The following is a 25567-nucleotide window of genomic DNA, read 5'->3' on the forward strand; positions in this document are numbered from 1 at the left end:
CATAAAGAGAAGAAAGGCTGGGCATGGCGGCTCACCCTGTAGTCCCAGTGCTTTGGGAGGCCAAGACAGGTGGATCACTTGAGCCCAGGAGTTCAAGACTAGCCTGGGCAACTTGGTGAAACCCCATCTCTACAAAAACATCCAAAAAATAAGCTGGGTGTGGTGACACACAGCTGTAGTCTCAACTACTCAGGAGGCTACACTGGGAGAACCACATGAGCCTGGAAGGTCGAGGCTGTAGTGAGCTGTGATCATGCCACTGCACTCCAGCATGGGCAAAAGAGTGAGACCCTGTCTCAGAGAAAAAAAAAAGAAGAAAAATGTTATCCCTAAAATGGTTTTAAATTTGTGCTCAGGTCTTACTGAACAAAATAATGACACGTTGAACAGAATAGTGCTAATTAAATCAAAATATGGCACAATATATTTGTTTTTATTTTTTGAGATGTCAAAATATAATAATTGTTTTTTTGCCATATATGTCATTAGCATACTGATTTCCTTTCCTTTGGATATATACCCATACCCAGTAATGGAATTGCTGAATCTTATGGTAGTTCTATTTTTCATTTTGTTTTAGAACCTCCATACTATTCCTCATAATGGTGGTATTAATTTACATTGCCATCCAACAATTTATAAGGGTTCCCTTTTCTCCACATCCTCTCCATCACTTATTATCTTTAGGCTTTTTTGTAATAGCCATTCATATGGGTTAGGGGTGACATCTCGTTACGGTTTTAATTTGCATTTCCCTAATGATTAGTGATATTGAACTTTTTTTATATATCTGTTGGTCATTTGAATGTGTCCTTTTGGGAAATGTCTGTTTAGGTCCTTTGCCCATTTTTAATTGGGTTTACTTGCTAGTGAGTTTCCTTTTGTTTGTTTCTATGTTTTATTTGAGACAGGGTCTCGCTCTGTCACCCACACTGGAGTGCAGTGGCAGGATCTCGGCTCACTGCCACCTCTACCTCCCGAGTTCAAGCGATCCTCCCACCTCAGCCTCCCAAGGTGGGAGGTGCCAGCCTGGAGGCTGGTGTGCAAGTTCTGGTGTAGCAAGTGTAGCTGGGACTACAGTCATGCACCACCATGCCTGGCTAATTTGCTAGTTAGTTTCTTGGGTTCCTTTAATATGATTGATATTAGACTCTTACCAGATGTATGGTTTGCATATATCTTATGTTTTCATCTAGCAGTTTTACAGTTTCCAGCCTTATGTTTTGGCCTTTAATCCATTTTGAGTTGAGGTTTGTGTATGGTGTGACATAGTGGTCTAATTTTTTTTCATGTGGATATCCAGTTGTCCTAGTACTGTTTATTGAACAGACTGTCCTTTCCTTATTGTATGTTCTTGGCAGCTTTGATGAAAATCAGTTGGCCATAAATGCGTGGATTTATTTCTGGTGTCTCTATTCTGTTCTTTTGGTCAGTATCATTGGTGTTTCTGTGGTTATCGGTTGTAATATTTCCTCTTTCATTTCTCATTTTATTTGTTTGAGTCTTCTCATTTTTGTAGTCTAGCTATATAGGTTTATAGTTTTGTATCTTCAAAAACCAACTCTTGGTTTTGTTGATCTCCTCTTGTTTTTCTCATGTCTCTCTCATCTGTTTCTGCTCTAATCTTTATTTTCTTCTGCTTACTTTGGGTTTAGTTTGTTCCTATTTTTCTAATTCTTTGAGGTGTAACTTGAAGTTATTTATTTGAGATCTCTTTTGATGTAGGCATTTATTGCTATGAACTTCTCTCTTAGAACTCTTAGAACTGTTTTTGCTGTGTGCCATAAGTTTTGGTATGTTGTGTTTGCATTTTCATTTGTCTCAAGATACTTTTTAATTTTCTCTTCAATTTCTTCTTTGACTCATTAGTTGTACAGGAGCACGATGTTTAATTTTCATCTATGTGTGAATTTTTCAAAAATTCCTTCTGTTATTGATTTTTAGTTTTATATCATTGTGGTCAGAAAAGATACTTAATATGTTTTCTGTTTTCTTAAATGTGTTAGGCCTAATTTTGTGGCCCAGCATATCATCTGTTTGGGAGAATGTTCCTTGTGTTCTTGAGAAGAAGTATTCTGTTGCTGTTGGATGAAATGTTCTGTAGATGTCTATTAGGTCTTTACAGTCTAAGGTATACTATTAACCTGATGTTTCCTTACTGATTTTCTGCCTCGATGACCGGTGCATTGCTGAAAGTGGAGTATTGAAGTCATCTATTATTATTGTATTACAATCTGTCTCTTCCTTCAGCTCCGTTAATATTTGCTTTATATATTTGGGTCCTCTGACACGGGATGCTTATATATTTACAAGTGTTACATCCGTCTGATGAATTGACCCCTTTATTTATATAATGACCCTTGTCTCATTGTACAGTTTTTGATTTTGTCTTTTTTAACTGAGTATAGTTACTCCTACTGTCTTTTTATTTCCATTTGCATGGAATATCTTGCTTCATTTCTTCACTTTTAGTCTATGAGTCCTTACAGATAAAATAAGTCTCTTATAGGCAGCATATGGTTGGGTCTTATTTTTGTTTTTGTTTTTTGTTTTTTAAATTCATTCAGCCACTATGTGTTATGATTGGAGAATTTATTGACATTCAAGGTAATTATTTCTGCATATGGACTTACTACTGCCATTTTGCTAATTGTTTTCTGGCTGTTTTGTAGCTCCTTTGTTCCTTTCTTTCTCTCTTGCTGTGTTTCTCATTAAATCATTTTCCCTAGTGGCTACTTTGATCGTATTTAAAAACTGTATACTTTTATTCCTCCTTCTCCTGCATTTAGGTGTTATAATTTGCATGTGTATTCTTTAACAAACTGTTGTAGCTAACAATATTTTAATAGTTTTGTCTTCTGATCTTCATATTAAAGATACAAGTGATTTGCACACCCCCATTTAGAGTATTAGGAGATTCTAAATTTGACTATGTACTTATTTTAGCAGTGAGTTTTATCATATATTTTAGTGTTAAAATTAGTGTTCTTTTCTTTCAACTCAAAGAACTCCCTTTATCATTTCTTCTTGTAAGACAGGTCTGGTGGTAGTGAGCTCTCTCAGCTTTTGTCTGGGAATGTTTTTATTTCTCTTCTTTTCTGAAAGGCAACTTTACCAAGTACAGTATTCTTCCCTGGCATTTTTTTTTTCATCAACACTTTGAATATATCATCCCACTTTCTCCTGGCTTATAAGGTAGGCCTTTACTTAGAAATTTGCTGCTAGTCTTATTGGAACTCTCTTACATGTTATTTGCTTCTTTTCTCTTGCTACTTTCAAGATGCTGTCTTTGTCCTTGAGTTTTGACATTTTGATTATGTGTCTGAGTGTAGTCTTCTTTGGATTGAATCTCACTGGAGACCTTTGACCTTCCTGTACCTGGGTATTTATGTCTTTCCTCAAATTTGAAATTTTTTCTGATATTATTTCTTTATGTAAGCATTCTGCCCCTTTGTTTTTCTCTTCCCCTTCACAAACTCCTGTAATTCAAACATTTGTTCTTTTGATGCTGTTCCGTAAATCTCATACATTTTATTCATTCCTTTTCATTATTTTTTCTAATTTCTCTTCTGACTGTATATTTTCACATAACCTATTTTCATATTCACAGATTCTTCTGTTTGATCAGTTCTGCTGTTGATGTTCTCCATTAAATTTTTATTTCAGTGTATTTTTCACCTCCAGAATTTAAATTTTTCACATATGTAATTTTAGTCATTCTGTTAATTTTCTCATTTTGGTATTTTATTGTTTTCTTTATATTATTAATTTGTTTCTGTATGTATTTTGAAATTCCTTAAGCTTTCTGAAAATAATTATTTGAATATTTGAATTCTTTGTCATTCTGTTCTATATCTTCATTTATTCGAGGTCAGCTACTAGGATATTATTCTGTTATTTTTGTCGTGTTGTATCTCTTAGGTTTTTTTCTGTCTCTTGTTGCCTTATGTTGATTTTTGCATATTTACAGAAGTAGGGACTTATTCTAGTGTTTGCATACTCGCTTTTTCTGGGAGAACCGTTCTCCAGTCAGTGCATCCAGAGATTTTGGGCAGTGTCTGGCGTGATTTGAGGGCAGGCTTGCTGCTGGAATCCTTGGGCATGCCGGCCTGGTGACCAGGTCACCATATGGGCTGGCCTGGCATCTGGGTTCATGTGATAGGGCCTGAAGACTGGATCAATAAGGGCTGGGCTGGAGAGACAGTCTACACGGGTGGTCTTGGGGCCTCAGTCCATGGCATTCAGCCTGGCACTGGTGAATGCTGAGATGGACCTGGACCCTGGGTCTACTGAAGTAGGCCTGGACTCTGGATCCTCTAGAGCCTGGGACCATGGGGGATGGCTGGGTATCAAGGCCAGCATGGAGCCTAGGTCCACGTTGCTGGTCTAAACTTAATATTGCTGGTGCTGGCATGGTGTCTGGAGCCACTGGGACTGGTCTGGATCCTGGGGCCATGGGGACCAGCCTGGAGCCTCTGTCTGTTGGTGCCAGCCTAGAAGCTGGTGTGCAGGTGCTGGTTTAGAGGCTAGGTCCACAAAAGCTGGCCTGTATCCTACAGCCTCAGGGGCAGGCCCGGGACCTGTGTAGACAGGAGTGGTCCTGCACCCTGGGTCTGTGTTGGCTGGTCCAGTGGGAGTTTTCTGGGACAGACCTGGACCCTGGGTCTGCTGGAGAATGGAGCATCAGAGGCCAACCTGGCGCGTGGGGCCTTGGGGACTCAGCCTGGCACTGGGCAGGTCTGGAGCCTGTCTCTGCACGTGCCTGCCTGGTGTTTGTGTCCAAGGGTGCCAACCTGGTCATGGGGCAGGTCTGAAACCCGGGGCCACAGGGGCAGACTTAGTGCTGCATAGGCCGGTATCCTCAGTCACAGGGCCTGGCCTGGTGCTTGGGTGGGCTTGAAGCCTAGAGTTATAAAAACCACCTCAGTACGGGGGTCAGTATATATCCTGAAGCCACTGAGGCAGACCTGGACCCTGGGGTTTGTAGGATCCTGCCTGGTGCCAAGGCAGGCTTGGAGGCTTAGTCTGAATGTACCAGCCTGGAGCCTGGGACCTGACAGGTCTGACAGGGGCTGACCTAAATGCTGAGACCACAAGTGCTGGCCTGATACTGGGCTGCCCTGAAGCCTAGGGCTGGCCTGAAGCCTGGGGCCATGGGGATCATCCTCAGCTGAGGGCAGTTCAGAACCTGGAGCCACTGATGTTGGCTTGTCTTGGGACAACCGAGAGACACAATTTGCTGTGTAGGCCTGGAGCCTGGGACTGCGGCATTCAACCTAGCACTGGTGGGCCTGGAGTCTCAGTCCTTGGCTCCCAACCTGGAGTCTGGGCTGTGACGGCCTTCCTGGTGCTGATTTTACTGGAGTAGGTTGTGTTTTGGGTTCCCAGGCAAAGTGTAGTGCTCACCTCTCCCTCCCATCACCACATGGAAGTATTTGTCTCCATGGTTTACTGCCTGGGGTTGGGGAAGGGGTAATTTGAGTAGTATAAAACTGTCCTTCCTACTCTCTTCATGTGTTTTTGTTGTTGTTGTTGTTTTTCTGTTTTTCTTATTTCTGTGCTATACCTAGGTGCTGTAGTATCTCATCTGGTTTCATTAGCTCTTATAAAGATTTTTTTTTTGTGTAGTCATTCAAATTGATGTTTCTGTGCAGGTATGAGCCCTAGAGAGTCCTCTTCTGCCATCTTGCTGACATCTGTCCCTATGAACATTGTTACATATTTCTTTTGGGGCATATACCTGAAAGTGGAGTTACTTGGTTATGGAATATGGCATATTTCAGAAACTAGGACCGAAAATAAAATATTATAATAAAATATGTTCCTTTTACCTTTATTTTCTTATTGCTTATGAAATAACATGAGTTTTGGGAGCTCTGGCTAGGAACCAAGATAAAGACCAAATATATATTTCTTATTCTGTAACAGTATCACACATATGTTCAAGTTAGGAGATATGCTGGTTTTCCAAAGTAGATGCACTAATGTATACTTCCACCTTCAGTATATGAGAGTTCTAGTTAAAGTTGTATTGCTAGTCTTTTTCATTTTAGACATCCTAGTGCATGTATAATACCTAAATTTAATTTGCATTTTTCCATTGAAATGTCATCATTTTGTTTGGTCATTTGCATATCCACTTTTGTGTAGTGCCTGATTTTATCTTTTTAACTATTTAATTGGTTTGTTTTCTTAATGATTTATATGAGTTCTTTAGATATTTTGGAGTGAGCTCTTTGTCAGGTTGGAAATAGCTGCCTTTATTATTTGGCTTCCTTTTACTTTGTTAATAGTGTCTTTTGATGGATACAGTTTCCTCATTTTAATTAGTCTCTTCCATTGTGATAATATTTTCTCTTTCTTTTCCCCCCTTTTCATGTTTTCTGCCTACTTTTATTTGGTATTTTCTTACTATATGTTATATCTGTGATCTTTTTAGTTCTTTTTGAAACTGGGAGGTGGAAAATAAACAGATAAAGATGTGATATTTTAAAGCTCACAGGAAGTATTCCATTCTTCAGATGGGTAGAAGGATAGATTCATGCATAGTTCTTGGTAAGTTTTCCGAGTAGGGTGACCACAAATAGTTAAAATGACTGTCCTGTGTATGTGTATCTCTTTGTAGTATATAGATGAGCATGGTCCTGAAAGGATTACCTTACCTATTTCTTGTCTATCTACTATTCTTGCAAGCAAGTCAAGTTGATGAAAGTGATTCATGTTCTGCAATAATGGCAAGGATAATTCCCATAATCTCTCAAGGGAAAATATTCTGGGCCAAGTTTGTCTTTGGAATTTTTGCTTTCTATATGTCGTCAATCTTTTCCATTTTTCTTTTAGAAGCTAGTGCCATAGTGGAACATCCCATCCTGATCTGTTCAGCTGTTCTATGCTTCTTTTCTGGCACTCAACTCCATCCTCCCCTTTAACCTTCCCTTCCCGCTAACTCTGCCACCAGTACCAAATTGTAAGATCCAAAGACCCATAAAATAGTGATAAGTATAAACACTGTTTGATTCAGTTGTGTCACATCACTACTGAAAATTTTTTTTAATTAATTTCTACGCTTTTTATTTTCTCCAGCATTCATTTCCTTCTGTCATATTATTAACTCCCTATGGCTTTCCAGTGTTAAAAGGGCGAATTAGAGGAAGGTTCATTTTTGGCCTCTGCTTGCCTAGAATTCGTTATAAGTACATGGAGTTCTACATAGTTTTCCTTTTTGTTCTTGTTGTTTTGTCCTATTTTTATGTGTTTGTTCTTCCTTAGTTGACTATAGGACTATGCATATGGTGCTCTGGGACCAAATACATTTAGAAATTGATCCATTGCTGGAAATAGGAACCAAGGAAGGCTGTAATTGGTATTTAATGTAAGTTTTAATTGAAGATTAACATCACTGTCACTTAAAAGCAGACCCAGTGGCTTAGGGGAAATAGAGCAGTGATTATGTCCTCTCCCTTTTCGTGCAGAAAACAAATAATAGCTCAGATACCCCTACTACAAAGCTATTACTTCCTCCAGTTGATTGATAAATGATTAGCTTGAATGATTAAATGACTGGCTTTATCACTTACACTTATGTTCCTTCCCTCACAGTAATGTTCACATATAACATTCTGTGTGTATGTATGTATATCAAATTAAATTTCCCATAAAATTTTATTTAATTTTCACAAAAAAACTATTTATATATGACCAGTTTTCAGTGTTTTTATTAAATGTCTTCAAAGAAAGGAACATACAGTAGACAGAATATTGGAGAGTATTTTTCCAGAGAATTCTTTTTCCTTCCTATGGAAAATATTTCATTTGTCTATTTTCAGCATTTATTTTAAAAATCTTAGTTGAGTTTATATTTGATAATATAATTGAGACTTTTTTCATCACCACCTAAATATCCATGTTTAGTTAGCCCCAATTCTCATGATACAGCCAAATGGACTGTTTGCTATTATTTTGCTAAATGTTTTTGATAAGTACAAATATGAATATGTGGATTTATGTCATCAGATGAAATCTATAATTGAAATTAAGTCCATCTGATATTCAAACTACTGCTACTAGCATTCTACCTCCACCAGTTTATTTATAGTCGCTTTATTTTAGGTAGCATTTCAAAGAAGAGATCTTTTTCATTTTTGGGTTATTTACATTCTGAGATACATCCAAATGCTTTTCTGTTTACAATAAATACCCATATACCCAAATAAAAATTTTCCATTAAAAGGTAAGGTGTTTTCCCTTTTTTATTTAATTTATTTGAAATGAAAGAAACTGGAGGTACATGAAAACCAGTTTCCAGAGAATTTTCCATGGCAAACATTATGTCAACTTTAAATAAGGAAAGCTGTGGTTTCCTTCATACCTCCCGATATTGGGAAGACTTTTTCATGCAGGTGTAAAAACTATTTGTTCATTGAGATTACTTAGTAGCCTTTTAAGCTTCAAAATAAATTTATTTAAGATGCATCAGTGTATTTTTATTCCCTCTATAAATCTCCATTTTCTATCTCACCTATGAAGCTTATCACATTCTGCCTTTTATTAGTTATTCGTGCATTTGTCTTAGCCTTTTAAATTAGAGCAACATTGTGAGCTTCAAAAGTTGATCTGTGTGTCCTCATGTGTAAGGCAGTGTCTTCACATAATAATAAGAGTTCAGTAAATATAAAGAGGGAATAAGTTAAGTGAGGAAGGAAGATGGGCAAGAGAGAAATAAGGAGGGAAAGAGTCTATTCTACTCATTCTTGTGAGTTTCTGCACTAACCCAGTGCAGTAAGCAAGGTGCAAATATTATCCCAGTGCAATAAGCAAGATGCAAATATTATCTCAGTGCAACAGAGACCCAAAACACTGCCAAGGGAATAAACCTGAGCCCATCTGCTTCACCAACTTTCTTTTTTAATGCTTATATTTCATTTCTTTTCAAAAACACATGAAGGGAGGTTTATGCAATTTATAGTGTAAAAAGCATCTGGAGTTGGGTCAGGAAATGTGAAAGTTATCTCAGAGTTGAAAACTTGTCGAGAATACTAGACTGAATTCAGAAAACAGATTCTGAGTTCTAGCTTGTCCCTAATTGGCTAGGTAATCTTGAAATCAAGCCTAGAAGGTTAGTCTAATTGATTGATAAAATCTTTGGTCCATTTCCCCTTTAGATCATGTTGAAATTTGAATTTTAAAAGTAAAATGTAGGATTTTCTAAGAATAAAATTCTTAAGAATAAAATTAAAGATTTAAAATGAAAATTAGGAATAAAATTAAAAGCTAAAAATATTAAATTTGACTTTCTCTTAGAAAGAATAAAAATCCTTGAATAATTGCTATAATTTACTAAATTGGTATGTCAAAGACTTTCTTTAAAACAAACATTTCAAGTATATATGTAGTATTTTTATTGGTCTTTTAAGAATGGAAAACTAAATTTAATATTTATGAAACATACAGCTAATGTGTATGTTAATAAGTTTTTCATTTGCACAGTTTTTTCCTATTAGAATATTTTTTCTACTCTCGTAATTGCAAGCAACTGAGATTTGCAAATTACTAACATGTCATCAAGATGAAATACAAATTAGTTAAAAATAGCTGGCAGCTAAATATAAGGAATAGTGAAGGACCAGATACATACTAAGGAGATACATGTCTCTCCTACAATACATTCTGATGTTTAGGAATGCCTTGATTAAATAATTTTTAATTCAATGAAAGCCTCAATTCTAATTATTATGATTTCTTATAGTGTTATAATACCAGTATTCTAATTAGTACTTGAACATAACTTGTGCCTTTTTCTTTGAGGCTGACAATTCAGATACACTTCTAGGAACTAATTGGTAATATCCTCATTATCATTTGTGAACTCACCCTCTGCAAAGATTCTTGTTTAGCAAAAGTTAGAGGTTTAAATTTCTAGGAGTCTTTGCATTTCAACTAGTGTTGCCTTCTCCCTAGCTTTGTGACTTTAGTCAGGTTACTTACCACCTCTTACTCTTGTTGCTTCTCATTTCTGTAATAAAGAGATCTTCCAGATCAAACGTCGTGATGTTGCATTTTAGTCCCTCTTCAAAGTTGTTATGGCATCACATAAAAATGACAAAGCTCATCCTCCCAGTGTTTACATTTATTTTGCCCCAGAGCTTCACTGTGTCATGCACTCACTATGTCTGTATTGTAATTTTTAAATATACTTTGTTAAGTATTCTTAACTCTAACATTTTTTATATTTCAATATAACAAGTAGTTCATTCTCTAAGATGTTTGGCCATGGTATTGGGTAGGCAACTTTATCAAAATTTCATTTATAAAAATTAGAAGCACTGAGTACATTTTCAAATGTATATACACCATAAAATTATGGTACAAAGTAGATACAGCACATACCTCAAAGACATTTTTGTTTAAAAATTCAACTCAGAAGTCATGAAAGTTTGACTCATGAAAATTTTAAATTTCTCCCCCAGAAAATTTTCCAAAAAAAGATTTTAAAAAATACTATTCATTGCAAATATGTGTGAAAGGACACAGCTAATTTTCTAAATCTATAAAGATTGCTTATGATGAACAAACCGGCAGAAAAAGAACAAAGCAAGATTTATGAACAGATGTTTATAGAAAGGGACATACAAGTGGTTTAGTAACATAATGAATAAAAAATAACGTTTTAATGACTTACTGTTTTTAGTTCAGGATTACAAAGAACAAAAAGTCTGCTAACATTCTGCATGGGAAAACTGCCTAGAAAAACGTACTTTAATATATTGCTAATGGAAGTCAAATTTGGTAGATCTCACTTGTATGTGGAATCTAAAAATGTCAAACTCATAGAAATAGAGAGTAGAATGGTCGTTACCAGAGGCTGGGGGCAGGAGTAGTACAAACTGGAAAAGGGAGAATCAGTCAACAGATAGAAAGTTACAGTTAGAAAGAAGGACCAAGTTCTGGTGCTCTGTAGCACAGCAAGGTGACTACAGTTAACAATATATTTCAAAATAGCCAAAAGAGAGGATTTAAAATGTTCTCATCACAAAGAAATGATAAATGTTTAAAGTGGTAAATATGCTAATTACTCTGATTTGATCATTCTACAATGTATGCCTGTGTCAATATCACTTTGTACTCTGTAAGTGTATAAAATTATTGTCAATTAAAATAAAACAAAACATGTTAGTGTTTTATAACAATATGTATATATTTATAACATTTTATCAGCTGATAGCATTAACTGTTATTCAGAAACACAAATTGCATATAATTACAGAACCTAAAGCTGTAGTATACATAATTCTACATAACTACTCATTTTATATATCTACATACCCTGTAGACCCAAACTTTTATGTTCTCCTTTGACTCACCGCTGCTACATATGGCTGCAGAGCTCCAATTTGACAACTACAATGTGAGTGACTCTCCGGGGATTATGCAACACGGTGGCCCTTTTCGAATCAGTCTCATTTTTTATAAACTTGATATTCTTCCACAAATAAGTGCTCCACAAAGATTGCAACATAAAAACACAGTTATAGAAGAAGACATTAGAAAAAAAATAATTAAAATCTTCATTCATGAGATTCGTACATAATTATGGAATTGTAAATCTTTTTCTAGAGCCTTTAAGAAAAAAATGAAATTCACTGAAATCAGATTACTAAATCAGAGCTAGTCTGGGATATCTTCCAGGGCAGAGAAACAGCTTTGCTAAATGAAATTAATGATAAAATCATTCTTAACAAAATAGCATTTACCCTGGAGTCCACACTAGACATGCAAGTATTACCACTGCTCTTCTAAAACTTGTTATAACTAAGATGGGAAGATATAGCTAACTCTGGAAAGAAATACCCAGTTCAGCAAAGATTTTAGCAAGTTGTCAAAGCAGGGATTTGCAAACAGCAGTAGATGTGTTTTTCAACAATTGTTTGAATACATTTTAATCAAAATCTGGTTAGGATTCCCAGAATTTCTTATGTCTGTTTTATATCAGTTCACATATTGGGAATTACCTTTGAAGTGGATTTTTAGAAACTATAAGAGGTAAACATGCTGAAAGAAGCAGTAAAAGGTAAAAAGCTGCTCCTGGAATATCTTCTTTTTTCCTATAACCTGAAGGGCAGTTTCCTGGGGAATATATTTCTCAGGATTAGTCATTTTTGTTGTCATTGTTTTTGCATACAAACCTTCTGTAATTAATCCTGAGGATTAAAATATACTGCTTCTTCATTGAATACCAAATTGTTTCTACCAAGCCAGAATCTCAAATTGTGTTACCAATCTGGAAGCACACTTACTGCTATAATCTGTTGCTTTAATTTGGCAACAGAAGTCTGGCATGGTAGTATTTTTATTTTAAATTAAATTTTTAAACATCATAGGCCTACTACACAATTTTTTCTTTCTTCCTGATTTTTTAGTTCTGCCCCACCAAGGATTCTACTTGCATGTAATTTAGAGCAGGCATCACACTTTTTCTGTAAAGGACCTGAAATGAATGCCTTTGTAAGACACACAGCTTCTGTCACAACTACTTCGCTTTGCCGTTGTGTCATGAGTGCAGACATAGGCAGTATATAAATGAAGGACTTTGGCTCTGTTCCGTAAAACTTTATTAAATAAAAGAAAGTTCCAGCGGCAGGCTGGAACAGCCCCAATGGGCCAGTTTGCCAATTCCTGGTTTTGAAAATCAAATACTTCTATAAGAATTTTTTTATAAAAATGGCAGTACTCTATTATTCCTTTCCTGCTTCAATTGCAGTTAGTTCGTACAGAGTTTACCCCTACAGTAAGATGTTTATGTACTGTATTAGCTTTTTCATTTTAAGCACTAGCTATTAACTTTATGTTGTGGTAGGTAAGGATTTAGATCTCTTTTCTCCTTCAGGCTCTAAGTCATATATCCCCTCCATCCTCCTCATATACTCATCTCCTGATATCCCTCCTAATCCCCTCCTTCCTCCTTATATACTTGAATCAGATTAGATGAACATTTATTGATTATGTTATTGTGACTGTGAGTCATGTACTGAGTTATTGTACTTTTCTGCATAATATTTCTGTTTTCTACAGTTTGTGATAGGTTTGTTTTGTTAGTTTTCTGTCTTATCTCTAGTGTAACACCAAACTCTCCATCTGCTATTGACATGTCCTCTCCAGATATTCAACACACCAAGTATCCCAAACCTAAGTCTCCTGTCACCATCATCCTGGGAAGTTCCTTCTGCCTGGGTCTTCTGTTTCTTGTCTCCTATGCCATTCTTATTATTTGTATCCTTCCTCATTTTAGGGGAGCCAGTAGCTTCTTGGACAGAAATGTACAAGGGATGTAAATTTTTTTGAAAAAACTTTGCATGTGTGGAAGTATTTTTCTTCTTCACTAGGTTGGAAATTCTTTTCCTTCATAATTTTAGAAGCATTAGCTGCTATAGTTTGACTTCCAGAATTAAAGTCTGAAACCATTGTGATCTGTGCATCTTTTCTTTTTAGTTTATTATTTGGTGACTTGTTTTATTATCTGAAATCTTGTAGATCCCAATATACTAATGTGACTATTTTCATATATTGTTTTCAGTCTTCTTAGCCTGAAAAATCATGTTTTTCATTGGGGTTTCTATATTCTACCTTTTAATACTCAAGCAAGCATGTTTGACCTATGCCTTCAGCAGCTCAGCTTGTCACTAAGTGACTCAGGATACTAGCAATAGGCTTCTTTCCTAAATTCTCTTCTTTCTATCCTTCCTCTGTTGTATCAGGAAACTCAGCAGCAGGTTGAAGAAACGGGTTCACTTTGCACTGTACTTAAATGAATGGTCCATAAGTAGACGACATTTCTTGGAAACGGTTGAACAGAAGCTGTGTCTAATAGTCAGAATAGACACGTATCAGTTTCCTAAGGCTGCGATAACAAAGTATCACAAATTGAATGGTTTAAAACTATGTAAATTGGCCGGGTGCAGTGGCTCACACCTGTAATCCCAGCACTTTGGGAGGCCGAGGCGGGCGGATCACAAGGTCAGGAGTTCGACACCAGCCTGGCCAACGTGGTGAAACCCCATCTCTACTAAAAATACAAAAATTAGCTGAGCGTGGTGGTGGGTGCCTGTAATCCCAGCTACTCGGGAGGCTAAGACAGGAGAATCGCTTGAACCCGGGAGGCGGAGGTTGCAGTAAGCCAAGATCACACTACTGCAACTCCAGCCTGGGTGACAGAGTGAGACTCCGTCTCAACAACAACAAAAAAAGTAAATTTATTTTCTCACAGTTGAGAAGGGTGAAAGCTTAAAATTAAGGTGTCAGTGAGGCCACGCTTTCTCTGGAAACTCCAGAGGGGAAACTTTCCTGTGTCTTTCAGCCACTGGTGGCTGATGCCAGGATAACTCCAATCTTTGCCCTTAGTGTTCACGTAGTCTTTACTGTGTCTCTCTGTGCCCCGTATCAAAATATTCTTCTCCTTATAAGTAAACCAGTCATACTGGGCTTAAGACCACCCTGATCCACTGTGATTCCACATAATTTAATCAGCAAAGACTTTGTTTCCAAGTAAGTTCACATTCTGAGTTTCCAGGTGGATGTGCATTTTGAGGGGACGCAATTCAATCTAGTACACAGGTAATTAAACAGCAGGTGGTCCTGGCACAGGATTTGCACCAGGTGTAATTTAAATAAATTATTCTTTCAGTGACATTACTCAGATAAATCCTACAAACAGAATAGCTTGCATACTACCATCATCTTGTTTTTATTTTGGTATTCGTACATTTATAATACTGGGTTGGAAATGCCTTATATTTGACTGTTCACGGTGAAGGGTAAATTTAGGATAAAGACATTTGAAACTGGTTGTTTTACTTTCATACACTAGTGAAATTTATTCACTTGCTTTATTAAGTGTATATTAGGTGCCTACTATTATTACCAGTCACTATTCTAGGCACTGAATCTACAGCAATGAGGCAAACAAAGTCTCTGCTTTGCAGATACGAAAACATCTACACTGCCATGCAGTGCTAAGTGATGTGAAGTAAATAGTGATGGGAAGTGTTGTGCTAGTTGAGATGACATTTAAGCAGAGACCTGAATACAGTGAGATAATCAGCCGTGTATATATTTGGGAGTAGAGTATTCCAGGTAAAGAAAAGATTGCAATGGTATGGGCTAAGCATCAGAAAGCAATAAAGCTTAAAGAAGAACAGATATGGAAATAGCATGATTTGATTACATTTTTAAAAATCACCATGGCTGCTATGTGGAAAATTGACTGTTGAGAGAGCAAGTTGCAAAGGAGAGTGACCAGGCATAAGTTTAATTATGTTGGTCCAGGTGAGAGGTGTTGGTGATTTAGTCAAAGGTAGTAAGAATAGAAATGGTGAGAAGCAACTGGTTCTGGATATATTTTACATTTGGAACCACAGGGTGTATTGTGAGTTTTGAGGGAAAGAGAAATAGTGGGAAAGAATCCTTAGAGTTTTAGGCCTGAGCAACCAGAACAATGGAAATTACATACAGTAAGTTGGAAAAGCTACAGGAGAAGCAGATTTGTGAGGAAAAATCAATGAATTCTGTTTTGACAATGTCAAATAGATGTCAAGTTAGGTGGTTTGATGTATCAGCTTAGAACTCAGGTTGGAGCTGGAGGTCGAAATTTAGATGTTGTCAGCCTTCATACGGCATTTCAAGTCATTAGCCAGCATTATGATTTTTCCAAATTTATAAATATATTGAATATTGTATATAATGTTCCCATTCAGTCTAGGCCCTGAGAACGTGTCAGTGATAGTAGACATTTAAAATAGAAATATAGAGCGTTAGATAATTTCTAGGTCTCTGTTAAATGGGACTTCAAGTATTACGGTAGTCTCACCCAGTTTAGCACTAATATGTTATTTGATTCTTTGATATTAATTTAGTCTTCTTAATTAGATCGTTTAAGCTCTTTGATAGTAAAAACTATGTTCTTTTTTTAATGTTACACATGGTGCTTATCACAATTCTGAGAACATTAAGTATCCAAAGATTATTTATTAATGATTAAGTGATAATTTTAGTTGTTCAAAGGCAGTAATATTTTTGTCAGGATGATCTTTGTCTTTAGCATGGATTGATTATACAGATAACCTATCTAAGGAGAATATTAACTAATTCTATTCTCCAACTCTAATTTTAAAGACTATGATAGATTTTATTTTACTCACTTTCAATAGTGTCATTTTTATTTCATTCCCATACATTTATTATATTTTTAAATTTGCAGCCAGATTCTACTGCAACTGAAAGAGCAATTGCCAGACTAGCAGTACATCCTCTTCTGAAGAAAAAGATAGATGTGCTAAAAGGTATGAATTAAATGACTTTTAAGCCATGTACTTAATGTATTTGTAGAATTTGGATAATGGCTATTCACTTATTTTAACTCTTGAGGTTCTATTATAAATATAAGTTTCTTTCAAATATTTACCAATGTGGAAGGTGTCTGAAAATACAGAAAGTGTGATCTCTGAAGAAAAACCAAATCTGTATTATTTAATAAATTCTAATATATGAACATATAATACGTAATATATATCTTTTTATATATAATATACACAAGATAAAGTTGAATAGTTTTTTTAAAATATTGACATAACTCATTACTTTTGGTTTTGCCACTTAGGAACATAATTTTATATATGTTTATTATAAAATATATTTATAAAATGTTTTTGTCACATGATACTGAATTTTATGTCTGAAAGCACAATTTATAATAATGCATTATTATTATATAAATTAAAGTTGCCATTTCCTTTTATTTGTATTCTGTGATGTTTTTACTGTTCTTCATAACTCCAAGACATGAAGAAAAGATTTTCTTTTCATTTTCACAATTTAAAATGAATACGTCTGAGCATATCTTATGTTTGGTTTCTAAGAAGTCAAAAGATTTCTTTATGAATTCAGACCGAGTATATGTATTTAGTATCAATTCCAACTGCCCTCTTAAATCTTTTCAAATAATTTTTTAAAATACTGTCCTAAAACAGTCATGTTTTATATGTTTCAGTGCTAAAATGAGTCATGCACTGTTTCTCTTGCAGCTGCTGTACAAGCCTTTAAAGAAGCAAGACAAAATGTTACTGAAGTTGAGTCATCAAAGAATGCTTCAGAGGACAATCATTCTAAGAATACTTTATATTCAAATGATAATGGAAGTAATTTACAGCGTGAAGGAACTGTCATCAGTGAGCAAAAAGTCAAAGAAACCAAAATATTGGCGAAGAAACCAATACATAATTCAAAGGAAAAAATAGCCAAGATGGAACATGGACCTAAAGCAGTGACTATTGCAAATTCTCCATCAAAGCCTTCAGAAAAGGATTCTGTAATTTCCCTTGAGTCCCAGAAGACACCTGCTGACCCAAAACTGAAAACTCTAAGTCAAACCAAAAAAAACAAAGAATCTGATAGCTCACTCTCTGGTAACAGTGATGGCGGAGAAGAATTATGTGAAGAGGAGAAGGAATATTTTGATGATAGCACAGAAGAAAGGTTTTACAAGCAGTCTTCCATGTCTGAAGATAGTGATAGCGGTGATGACTTCTTCATTGGGAAAGTCAGACGGACACGAAAGAAGGAAAGTAGTTGTCATTCTTCAGTTAAGGAACAAAAACGACTCGAAAAAGTGTTTCTTAAAGAAGATACAGGTGAAACTCATGGGGATACAAGAAATGACAAAACCAAGCCAAGTACAGAAACCAGAAAGTTAGAATCAGTGTTTTTCCACTCTTTATCTGGATCTAAAAGCTCTAGAAGGTAAGATTTTTTTTCTATTCTGAAATAATCATTAGTTCTTTTTTAAAAAGCTGGAAATACCTACTTGTCCGTACATGAAGAGAGTATAATTCTAGTTTGTACAACCCATCCTGTTTTTAGACATGGCCCTCTCCAAGGTTATAGTGGGATATTAGGTACAGATACACATATGGCAATGCCACATTTGCCCAGTTTCATCAGAAAATGAGATGTTATAGCCAAATAATATGCCAGCTAATTTAAATTTTATTCCTTCACTTATCAAAGTTTTGAAACTTTGAAATCTTTTTTGATGAAAAACTTTTGAAAATGTTTCATGTATCTTTCTAAACAGAACTTTCTGAAAAGAATATGGTGTTTTTTCTTGATGATCCAGGACCATTATTGTAAACATCAGTCATTTTACTGTCTAGTACCATTTCAGTATATAAGGCTGCTTGCCCTTAAACTGAGTTTCTCCAGACTGCTTTTTATTTGATGATGTTGCTATCTCCATCTCTGTTGCTCACTACTTTTCATAGCTGTTCTGTTATAAATCAGTAAGTTTAACTTTATTTGTAATTCCAATTGGATAAAGGATATCTTCACATTTTAGAGTGAAGCTTATGGTTAGCTAATTTCTTCAGTAACAGCTATAAACTGTTTTTGCATATATTTACAAGTCAGGGATAGTCTTTAATGAAATAGAAAAATGTGATGTAAAAATTTTTCAAGAATGTCACAGTATGGCAAAGACATAAAAACGTGTGGAGTGTTGAAATAATTAAAATATTTACTTATATTTTCCAAACTTGCCTCAAAAAGCTACCTTTTTTACCTCATTTGAAAATGGCACACCACTATCCCTTTACCACAAAATATAAATCTTTTTTTTTTTTTTGAGACGGAGTCTCACTCTGTCACCCAGGCTGGAGTGCAATGGTGCGATCTTGGCTCACTGTAACCTCTGCCTCCCAGGTTCAAGCAATTCTCCTGCCTCAGCCTCCCAAGTAGCTGGGATTATAGGCGCGTGCCACCACGCCTGACTAATTTTTGTATTTTTTTTTTTTTTTTTTTTTTTTAGTAGAGACGGGTTTCACCATATTGGCCAGGTTAGTGTCGAACTCCTGACCTTGTGACCCACCCTGCTTAGCCTCCCAAAGCGCTGGGATTACAGGCGTGAGCCACCGTGCCCCGCCAAAATGTAAATCTTAATTTTTGTTATATGAGAGTCATTCTTCCTGTGAGAAGACTTTAGAAATTCTTTATCTAGATAATCCCCAAGGGTAAAGGCAAGGTAACCAAGACAAGATATTTCCCATTACAAACAAAATTCTCTTTAAAAGTGGTGAGGGAAATAGGTCCTCATGTGTCTGTAGTAACATTGGATTCTAACAAACCTTTGTTTGATACAGGTACAACCTGGGACTTTCATAATTATTTTATTGTTTGCTGGTGTGACTAAGGAGTATAGTGGCCCTTTGAATTAGTTTTATCATCAATTTTGTTATTTTCTTAAGATCAGAGGATTTATCTTTAAAAAGTCATAATGGTGTTTTTCTTCTTTTAGAAATTTCAAAGAACAGGCTCCAAAAACAAGATCCCTAGGTATGTATTCACAGTTGCCTGACCTTCATATGCAATTAAGCTATGTTTTACCAGAGTAAAAGAATGAGAAATTGTTGTTGCTTAATATAGCCTGAATAAATTATGTACCCACAGAAATATTAACAGAGCATCTTATAATTATCAATATAATTTTTTGTTGTTGGTTTTCTTTTTTTCTATGTCCTGCCAGAGGGAAAGATATAGACAAAATTTATCAGGAAATATTATGTCTATTTAACTTACCTCGAATTAAACCAACACATTTTCAAGTAAATTATGTAAGTTATATCTTAATTATTAGTGATCCTAAACACTAATGCCATGCCATTAAACATTGAATAACAAGTATATTACTTTCTTGGGCAAGAGTATAATCAGAATATTTTCAGATTAATTCGTAACAAATCTAAGTTTAATGTATTTGGGTAGAGTGACTTCTCACACAATCCTAGACTTTCACTAACTTAACATAGCAAAAATTCATTTCTCATTCACATCACAGTCCACTGTGATGAATTAGCAGAGAGGCTGTGTTCCACATAGTCATTCAAGGATCAGGCTTCTTCCATCTTTTGGCGTTTTCCTCCTCCAGGTTCCAAATATTCTCCATTTGCCAATAGAAGGGAATGGAGTACATGGAGAATTTTGCAGGTGTTTGTGAGCCAGGCCTGAAAGTAGCGGAAACCAGTTCTGCTCACATATCATTAGCCAGAATTCAGTCACATGACTCCATCTAGCCACAAGGGAGCTAAGAAATGCAGTCTTACTATATATCTAGGAGAAAAGAGGAAGTGGAATTTCTGAACACGTAACTTTTTCTGCCAGTGACCAGACTTTCTATCACCAGATGGCCATTTCACTTTTCCTCCTACACAGAGCACACTTACCTCCTTCCCAAGGAAGCCAACCCAAAGTCACATCCAGTCACTTCATCTAGCTCAAAGTCCAGGAACACTGGTCATGGAGTACTTTCCATCAAATCTCATGGATGAGATTCTTCAAAGTCTGTTGACCTTTGTACTAAAAAGAAATTCATACTATGATATACCATGTATCGAGTAGCAGAACAGGGACAAAGTAATGACGATAAAAACTCTTGATTGCTTAAGGAAAAAATGGAAGGCACACAACAGGTCTACTCTCTGAAATTCTGCTGAGCAAAGATTATGAAGGCTCTGAGAGGAACTTCTTTATCCATTGCTCTTCATGGTCCGTGTCTAGGGAGAGTCTTTGTTTCATGGCCACATCTGAGGTGGATATTTAACATGATCTCTTTGGAGTTTGCCCCAAGTCACTGGTACAAATATAAAATGATGAAGATTGTACAAAGTTCAGCAGAGGTTTTTTCCATCCCAGGCTTGTGATTTCTTTCACTATACACCTCCTCAAAAACTCAGTGGATTTCTGACCTCTGTTTCCTTCAGTCTGTCTGTGGGCTAGTTACTGTACTGAAAATTCTTTCTTAGAGCTAGTTCTCAAACTTGTCTTATTTATGTTTGTTTGTGTTTTGTTTTGTTTTTCCCACTTCCCACTCTCATTCAGCATCTACTGCATTGAGAATTATCAGATTTGGATGGGAATGCCATACATTTAGTCTTATCTCTGCTCTAGGGCTGGGTTGCTGTGGGCCTTTTATTGCTTAAAACTTTTCTTAGACTTACAGGTTACAGGAGTCAAAGGCTTTTCTAAACCTTAAGTTCCCAAATATCTAGATTCTTTTGTTCTCTCTGTTCTCTTTTGTGTAGTGCATTGTCAAGGACAGCCAGTAATATACACTGATCTTTTTATTCTTTCCAGCCAGTTACCTTTGTACAGCAAACTCCATAGGCTTGTGGCCTGCTTGCTAAGTTATCACTGACAACAGTTTTACCTATTTCTTTGGCACATAGGTTGCTTACTTCTCATTCTCAGTTATCTGTTTCCTTGCTACCTACCACCGAACTGCTAAGCCAATGCCAGATTTTTATGTTATTGTAATGGTACTTCAGAGTACCAATTTTAGTATTATTCATAGTAGGCTACCTGCTGTAACAAGTAACTACTAAATCTCAATGGTTTGTCATCTATCAGTCTGTTTGCTTCTAGGAGTTTTATTCTGTCTTGTGCCTCTTGCCTCGTCTGGATCCTAGGAGTTCTCTTCATTCATCAGCGATAGAGAAGTAATGGAAGATTGAATGTGAGGTTTTTATGGTCCAGGCCTTTTACTCACATTTTATTGGCCATAACTCAGTTAGCCATATGACCTTACCTAACTGCAGCAGGAATGGAAACTATATTCTGATTGTATGCCTAAAAGGAAGATAATACAGGATTTGGCAGAAACATGTCAGTATGCCCCATTTATGCCATATATTCACAAACATAGGATAACTGTAAATATAAGACATACCTACATTTTCACAATGAGAATATCCAAATAAAGGGTTTTTTGTGCTTAGCTTGTATGCTGAAAATATTTACCAGTTTATTTACATATACAACTCTGTGTAATATATAAAATAATACATTCATTTAGAAATACTGCCTTATTCAAACCTGTTTTTATGAAACAGGTTTTTGTTTTTTTTTTAATTTTTTTATTTTTATTATTATACTTTAAGTTTTAGAGTACATGTGCACAACGTGCAGGTTTTTTACATATGTATACATGTGCCATGTTGGTGTGCTGCACCCATGAACTCGTCATTTAGCATTAGGTATATCTCCTAGTGCTATCCCTCCCCACTCCCCCTACCCCACAACAGTCCCCGGTGTGTGATGTTCCCCTTCCTGTGTCCATGTGTTCTCATTGTTCAATTCCCACCTATGAGTGAGGACATGCGGTGTTTGGTTTTTTGTCCTTGCGATAGCTTGCTGAGAATGATGGTTTCCAGCTTCATCCATGTCCCTACAAAGGACATGAACTCATCATTTTTTATGGCTGCATAGTATTCCATGGTGTATATGTGCCACATTTTCTTAATCCAGTCTATCATTGTTGGACATTTGGGTTGGTTCCAAGTCGTTGCTATTGTGAATAGTGCCACAATAAACATACGTGTGCATGTGTCTTTATAGCAGCATGATTTATAATCCTTTGGGTATATACCCAGTAATGGGATGGCTGGGTCAAATGGTATTTCTAGTTCTAGATCCTTGAGGAATCGCCACACTGACTTCCACAATGGTTGAACTAGTTTACAGTCCCACCAACAGTGTAAAAGTGTTCCTATTTCTGCACATCTTCTACAGTTTTTTTTTAAACTTTTCATCACTACAGGCACTCTTTGAATATTGTAACAGATTTCTAGAGCACATGTGATGTGTATAAGATAAGGGTTGTTTTGATTTCTGTCTAGATAATGTTTTGTAAATATTATCCCAAACTATGCACTGGTTTATATAACATTATTTTATTCGTTTTCATAAAGAGATCTTTAAAAGGCTTCTGACAGGCCGGGCACGGTGGCTCATGCCTGTAATCCCAGCACGTTGGGAGGCTGAGGCGGGTGGATCGTCTGAGGTCAGGAGTTCGAGATCAGCCTGACCAATATGTCTCTACTAAAAATACATAAATTAGCCAGGCGTAGTGGCACACGCCTGTAATCCCAGCTACTCAGGAGGCTGAGGCAGGAGAATTGCTTGAACCTGGGAGGCGGAGGTTGCAGTGAGCCAAGATCACACCACTGTACTCCATCCTGGGCAACAGAGCAAGACTCTGTCTTAAAAAAAAAAAAAATACTTTTGACAATGATTTCTAACTTGCAGTGGAGAAATTACATAGTTATAGGACTGATTAATAAGTCTATATTAAGTTTTTTTGTCTCTCTTTTTCTTTCTGATTCCGTCCCCTAAGTTCTGTAAGCACCTAAAATGTTCATTGATTCATGTCTTTTCATGCTAGTATGTCTTCCCCAAATAAGACTTGGTTCAAAATCATGTAAAGTGATAAAATACTATATGGACTAGAACACAAGTTGCCACCTTCATATCTGGAGAGTAACGTTACAACTAAAAAAGAACTTTGTCTTATATTCTTGAGTAGACTTAGTACTATTTGCCTTGTAATAACCACTTTTGGCTCAATAACAGACGGGAGTGGAATCGACTTATAGCCTTTAAAAATGAGTAAAGCACTATCAGTATTGTCAGACCCAGTGGAGTGTCTTAGCTAAGATGTGAATTTTCTGGCTACGTCTGCTTCATGTACACAGATATCATAAGCCAATGATGTTCCTTTGAAAATACATGATGCCCTTCTTTTTTGCCTTATATGCTAGTACAACAGAGTGATTCCTTTCTTTATGTTATTATAAATAAGACAGCACAGCATAAATTAAGAGGCACTCAATAAACATCTACTTATAAGGGTTAGAAAGCATGTGTGTCAAAATTGACTACTTGTATATAAATTTTCAACTTCAAACTATTCCCTGTTAGACTTCAGTTTTAAATTGTGAAATATTCCATTTAAGAAAACAAAATTTCTTTTTTTAACATTGGTTTGAAAAAGATGAAATTTACTTCTCCTATATGCTCTTTAGGTATATAGTTATTATTATTTTTGCTTTCTCTTCCTAGATTTTCCACAGAATGAGCCTCAGTTCAAGAATCAGTTTAATAAGAAGCTATCAAGAAGACTTGAAAATACAAAACAGCAATTGCAGCTGCCTCTTCATCCTTCATGGGAAGCAAGCAGAAGGCGAAAAGAACAGCAATCTAATATTGCTGTGTTTCAGGGGAAAAAAATTACGTTTGATGATTGATTAGTGCCTCTTTCTGCGAACTTTTCCATCTAAAAAAAAAATGTTTTTTTAAGACAGGATCTCATTCTGTTGCCCAGACTAGAGTACAATATTGCAATCACAGCTCACTGCAGCCTCGAACTCCTGGGCTCAAGTGATCTTCCCACCTCTGCCTCCCAAAGGGCTGGGACTGCAAGTACACGCACTACCATGCCCAGCTTTCTCACCCCAGGCCCTGCAGCTTTTACTTAAACTCGTATTTGAATAAATCTCTTGGGGAGAATTATAGAATGTTTGTTTTTCTATTTCTTTTTTTTTTTTTTTAAGTAAATTCAACTTATGTTTATATAAGCCTTTCACAAATCCAATATGTACCTAAATTGATTTTTAATAATATCCCTCAGACTGTTTCCCTTATGAAGTAATTCGGGGATTTTAGTGATCTCATATTTTCTCTTTAGTGCTTATCATGAAATGTGCTTCACTGGTTCAGCTCTGTTGTTTCCTTAAAAATAAATGTCAATATATATTTAAAATAATAATGGAAACATAGGAAATCATAGCTATTTAAACCAGATCACCCTTGTTAAAAATCATTCTTGTTAGCAAACTAAAATAGTAACTTTTATTATGGATGTACAGATAAATAAATATTAATTTTATTATAGTTTTAAGTACTTGTGATCATGTACTTTTTGATTCTAAAATAGTTGTCTAGGACAATTTTGGGATTCTTAATTATATTTTAGTTAAGAAAATTGTTTAAATGTAGCAATACAACCAATAATTCGTTTTATGTTTCACTACATATAAATATTTCCATTAAATCAAGAATGTATATTATCTAGTTTTGACTATATATTCTGATTTTAAAATTTTTAATGAATCATAGATTCTAATTTTTAAGAACAAATTCTGAAGGCGGTAGGATTAAAAGAACATTTCCACTGATGGCTAAGCAAAGAAGTTGTAAGATGACTCACTGAGGAAAGGACTGCTTTATACATCACAGTACTGCTATTTAAAAGGAAAACAGAAATTTTTTAATCCCTTCAAATGTTTCACTTTTGCTATGCTGGGAAAAATTTTGAAGTTCTTGGTAAACTGAATAATGCTAATCCATGTTTCCTGCACATTAGTTCCTTTAATGGCAGGGAAGGCCATCTGGTTAACCTGTATTCACAAACTCTCAAGAGTTTCTACTTATTTCAGGAGCTTAAGAATTTAGATAACTCAGCCGGGCGTGGTGACTCATGCCTATAATCCCAGCACTTTGGGAGGCTGAGGCGGGTAGATCGCTAGAGGCAAGGAGTTCAAGACCAGCCTGGCCAACATGGTGAAACCCTGTCTCTACTAAAAATACAAAAAATTATCCAGGCATGGTGGCCAGCATCTATAATTCCAGCTACTCGGAAGGCTGAGGCATGAGAATTGCTTGAACCTGGGAGGTGGAGGTTGCAGTAAGCCGA

At 36.0% G+C, this 25567-nt stretch overlaps 1 protein-coding gene across 1 annotated transcript in view; it reads left to right on the top strand.

Moving 5' to 3' along the window:
* The window catches only part of SRFBP1 (serum response factor binding protein 1), a 63179-nt gene extending 38407 nt beyond the window's left edge, over positions 1-24772 (top strand). Inside the window, exons 5-8 of the mRNA XM_054488982.2 lie at positions 16250-16331; positions 17073-17787; positions 19337-19374; positions 23935-24772. Of these exons, the coding sequence (XP_054344957.1) occupies positions 16250-16331; positions 17073-17787; positions 19337-19374; positions 23935-24119 (1020 nt within the window). The 3' untranslated portion in view covers positions 24120-24772. The remainder of the gene's footprint in view (positions 1-16249; positions 16332-17072; positions 17788-19336; positions 19375-23934) is intronic.
* Positions 24773-25567: the final 795 nt, after the last annotated feature.

This window comes from Pongo pygmaeus, chromosome 4 (assembly GCF_028885625.2).
Source record: "Pongo pygmaeus isolate AG05252 chromosome 4, NHGRI_mPonPyg2-v2.0_pri, whole genome shotgun sequence".
Taxonomy (NCBI): domain Eukaryota; kingdom Metazoa; phylum Chordata; class Mammalia; order Primates; family Hominidae; genus Pongo; species Pongo pygmaeus.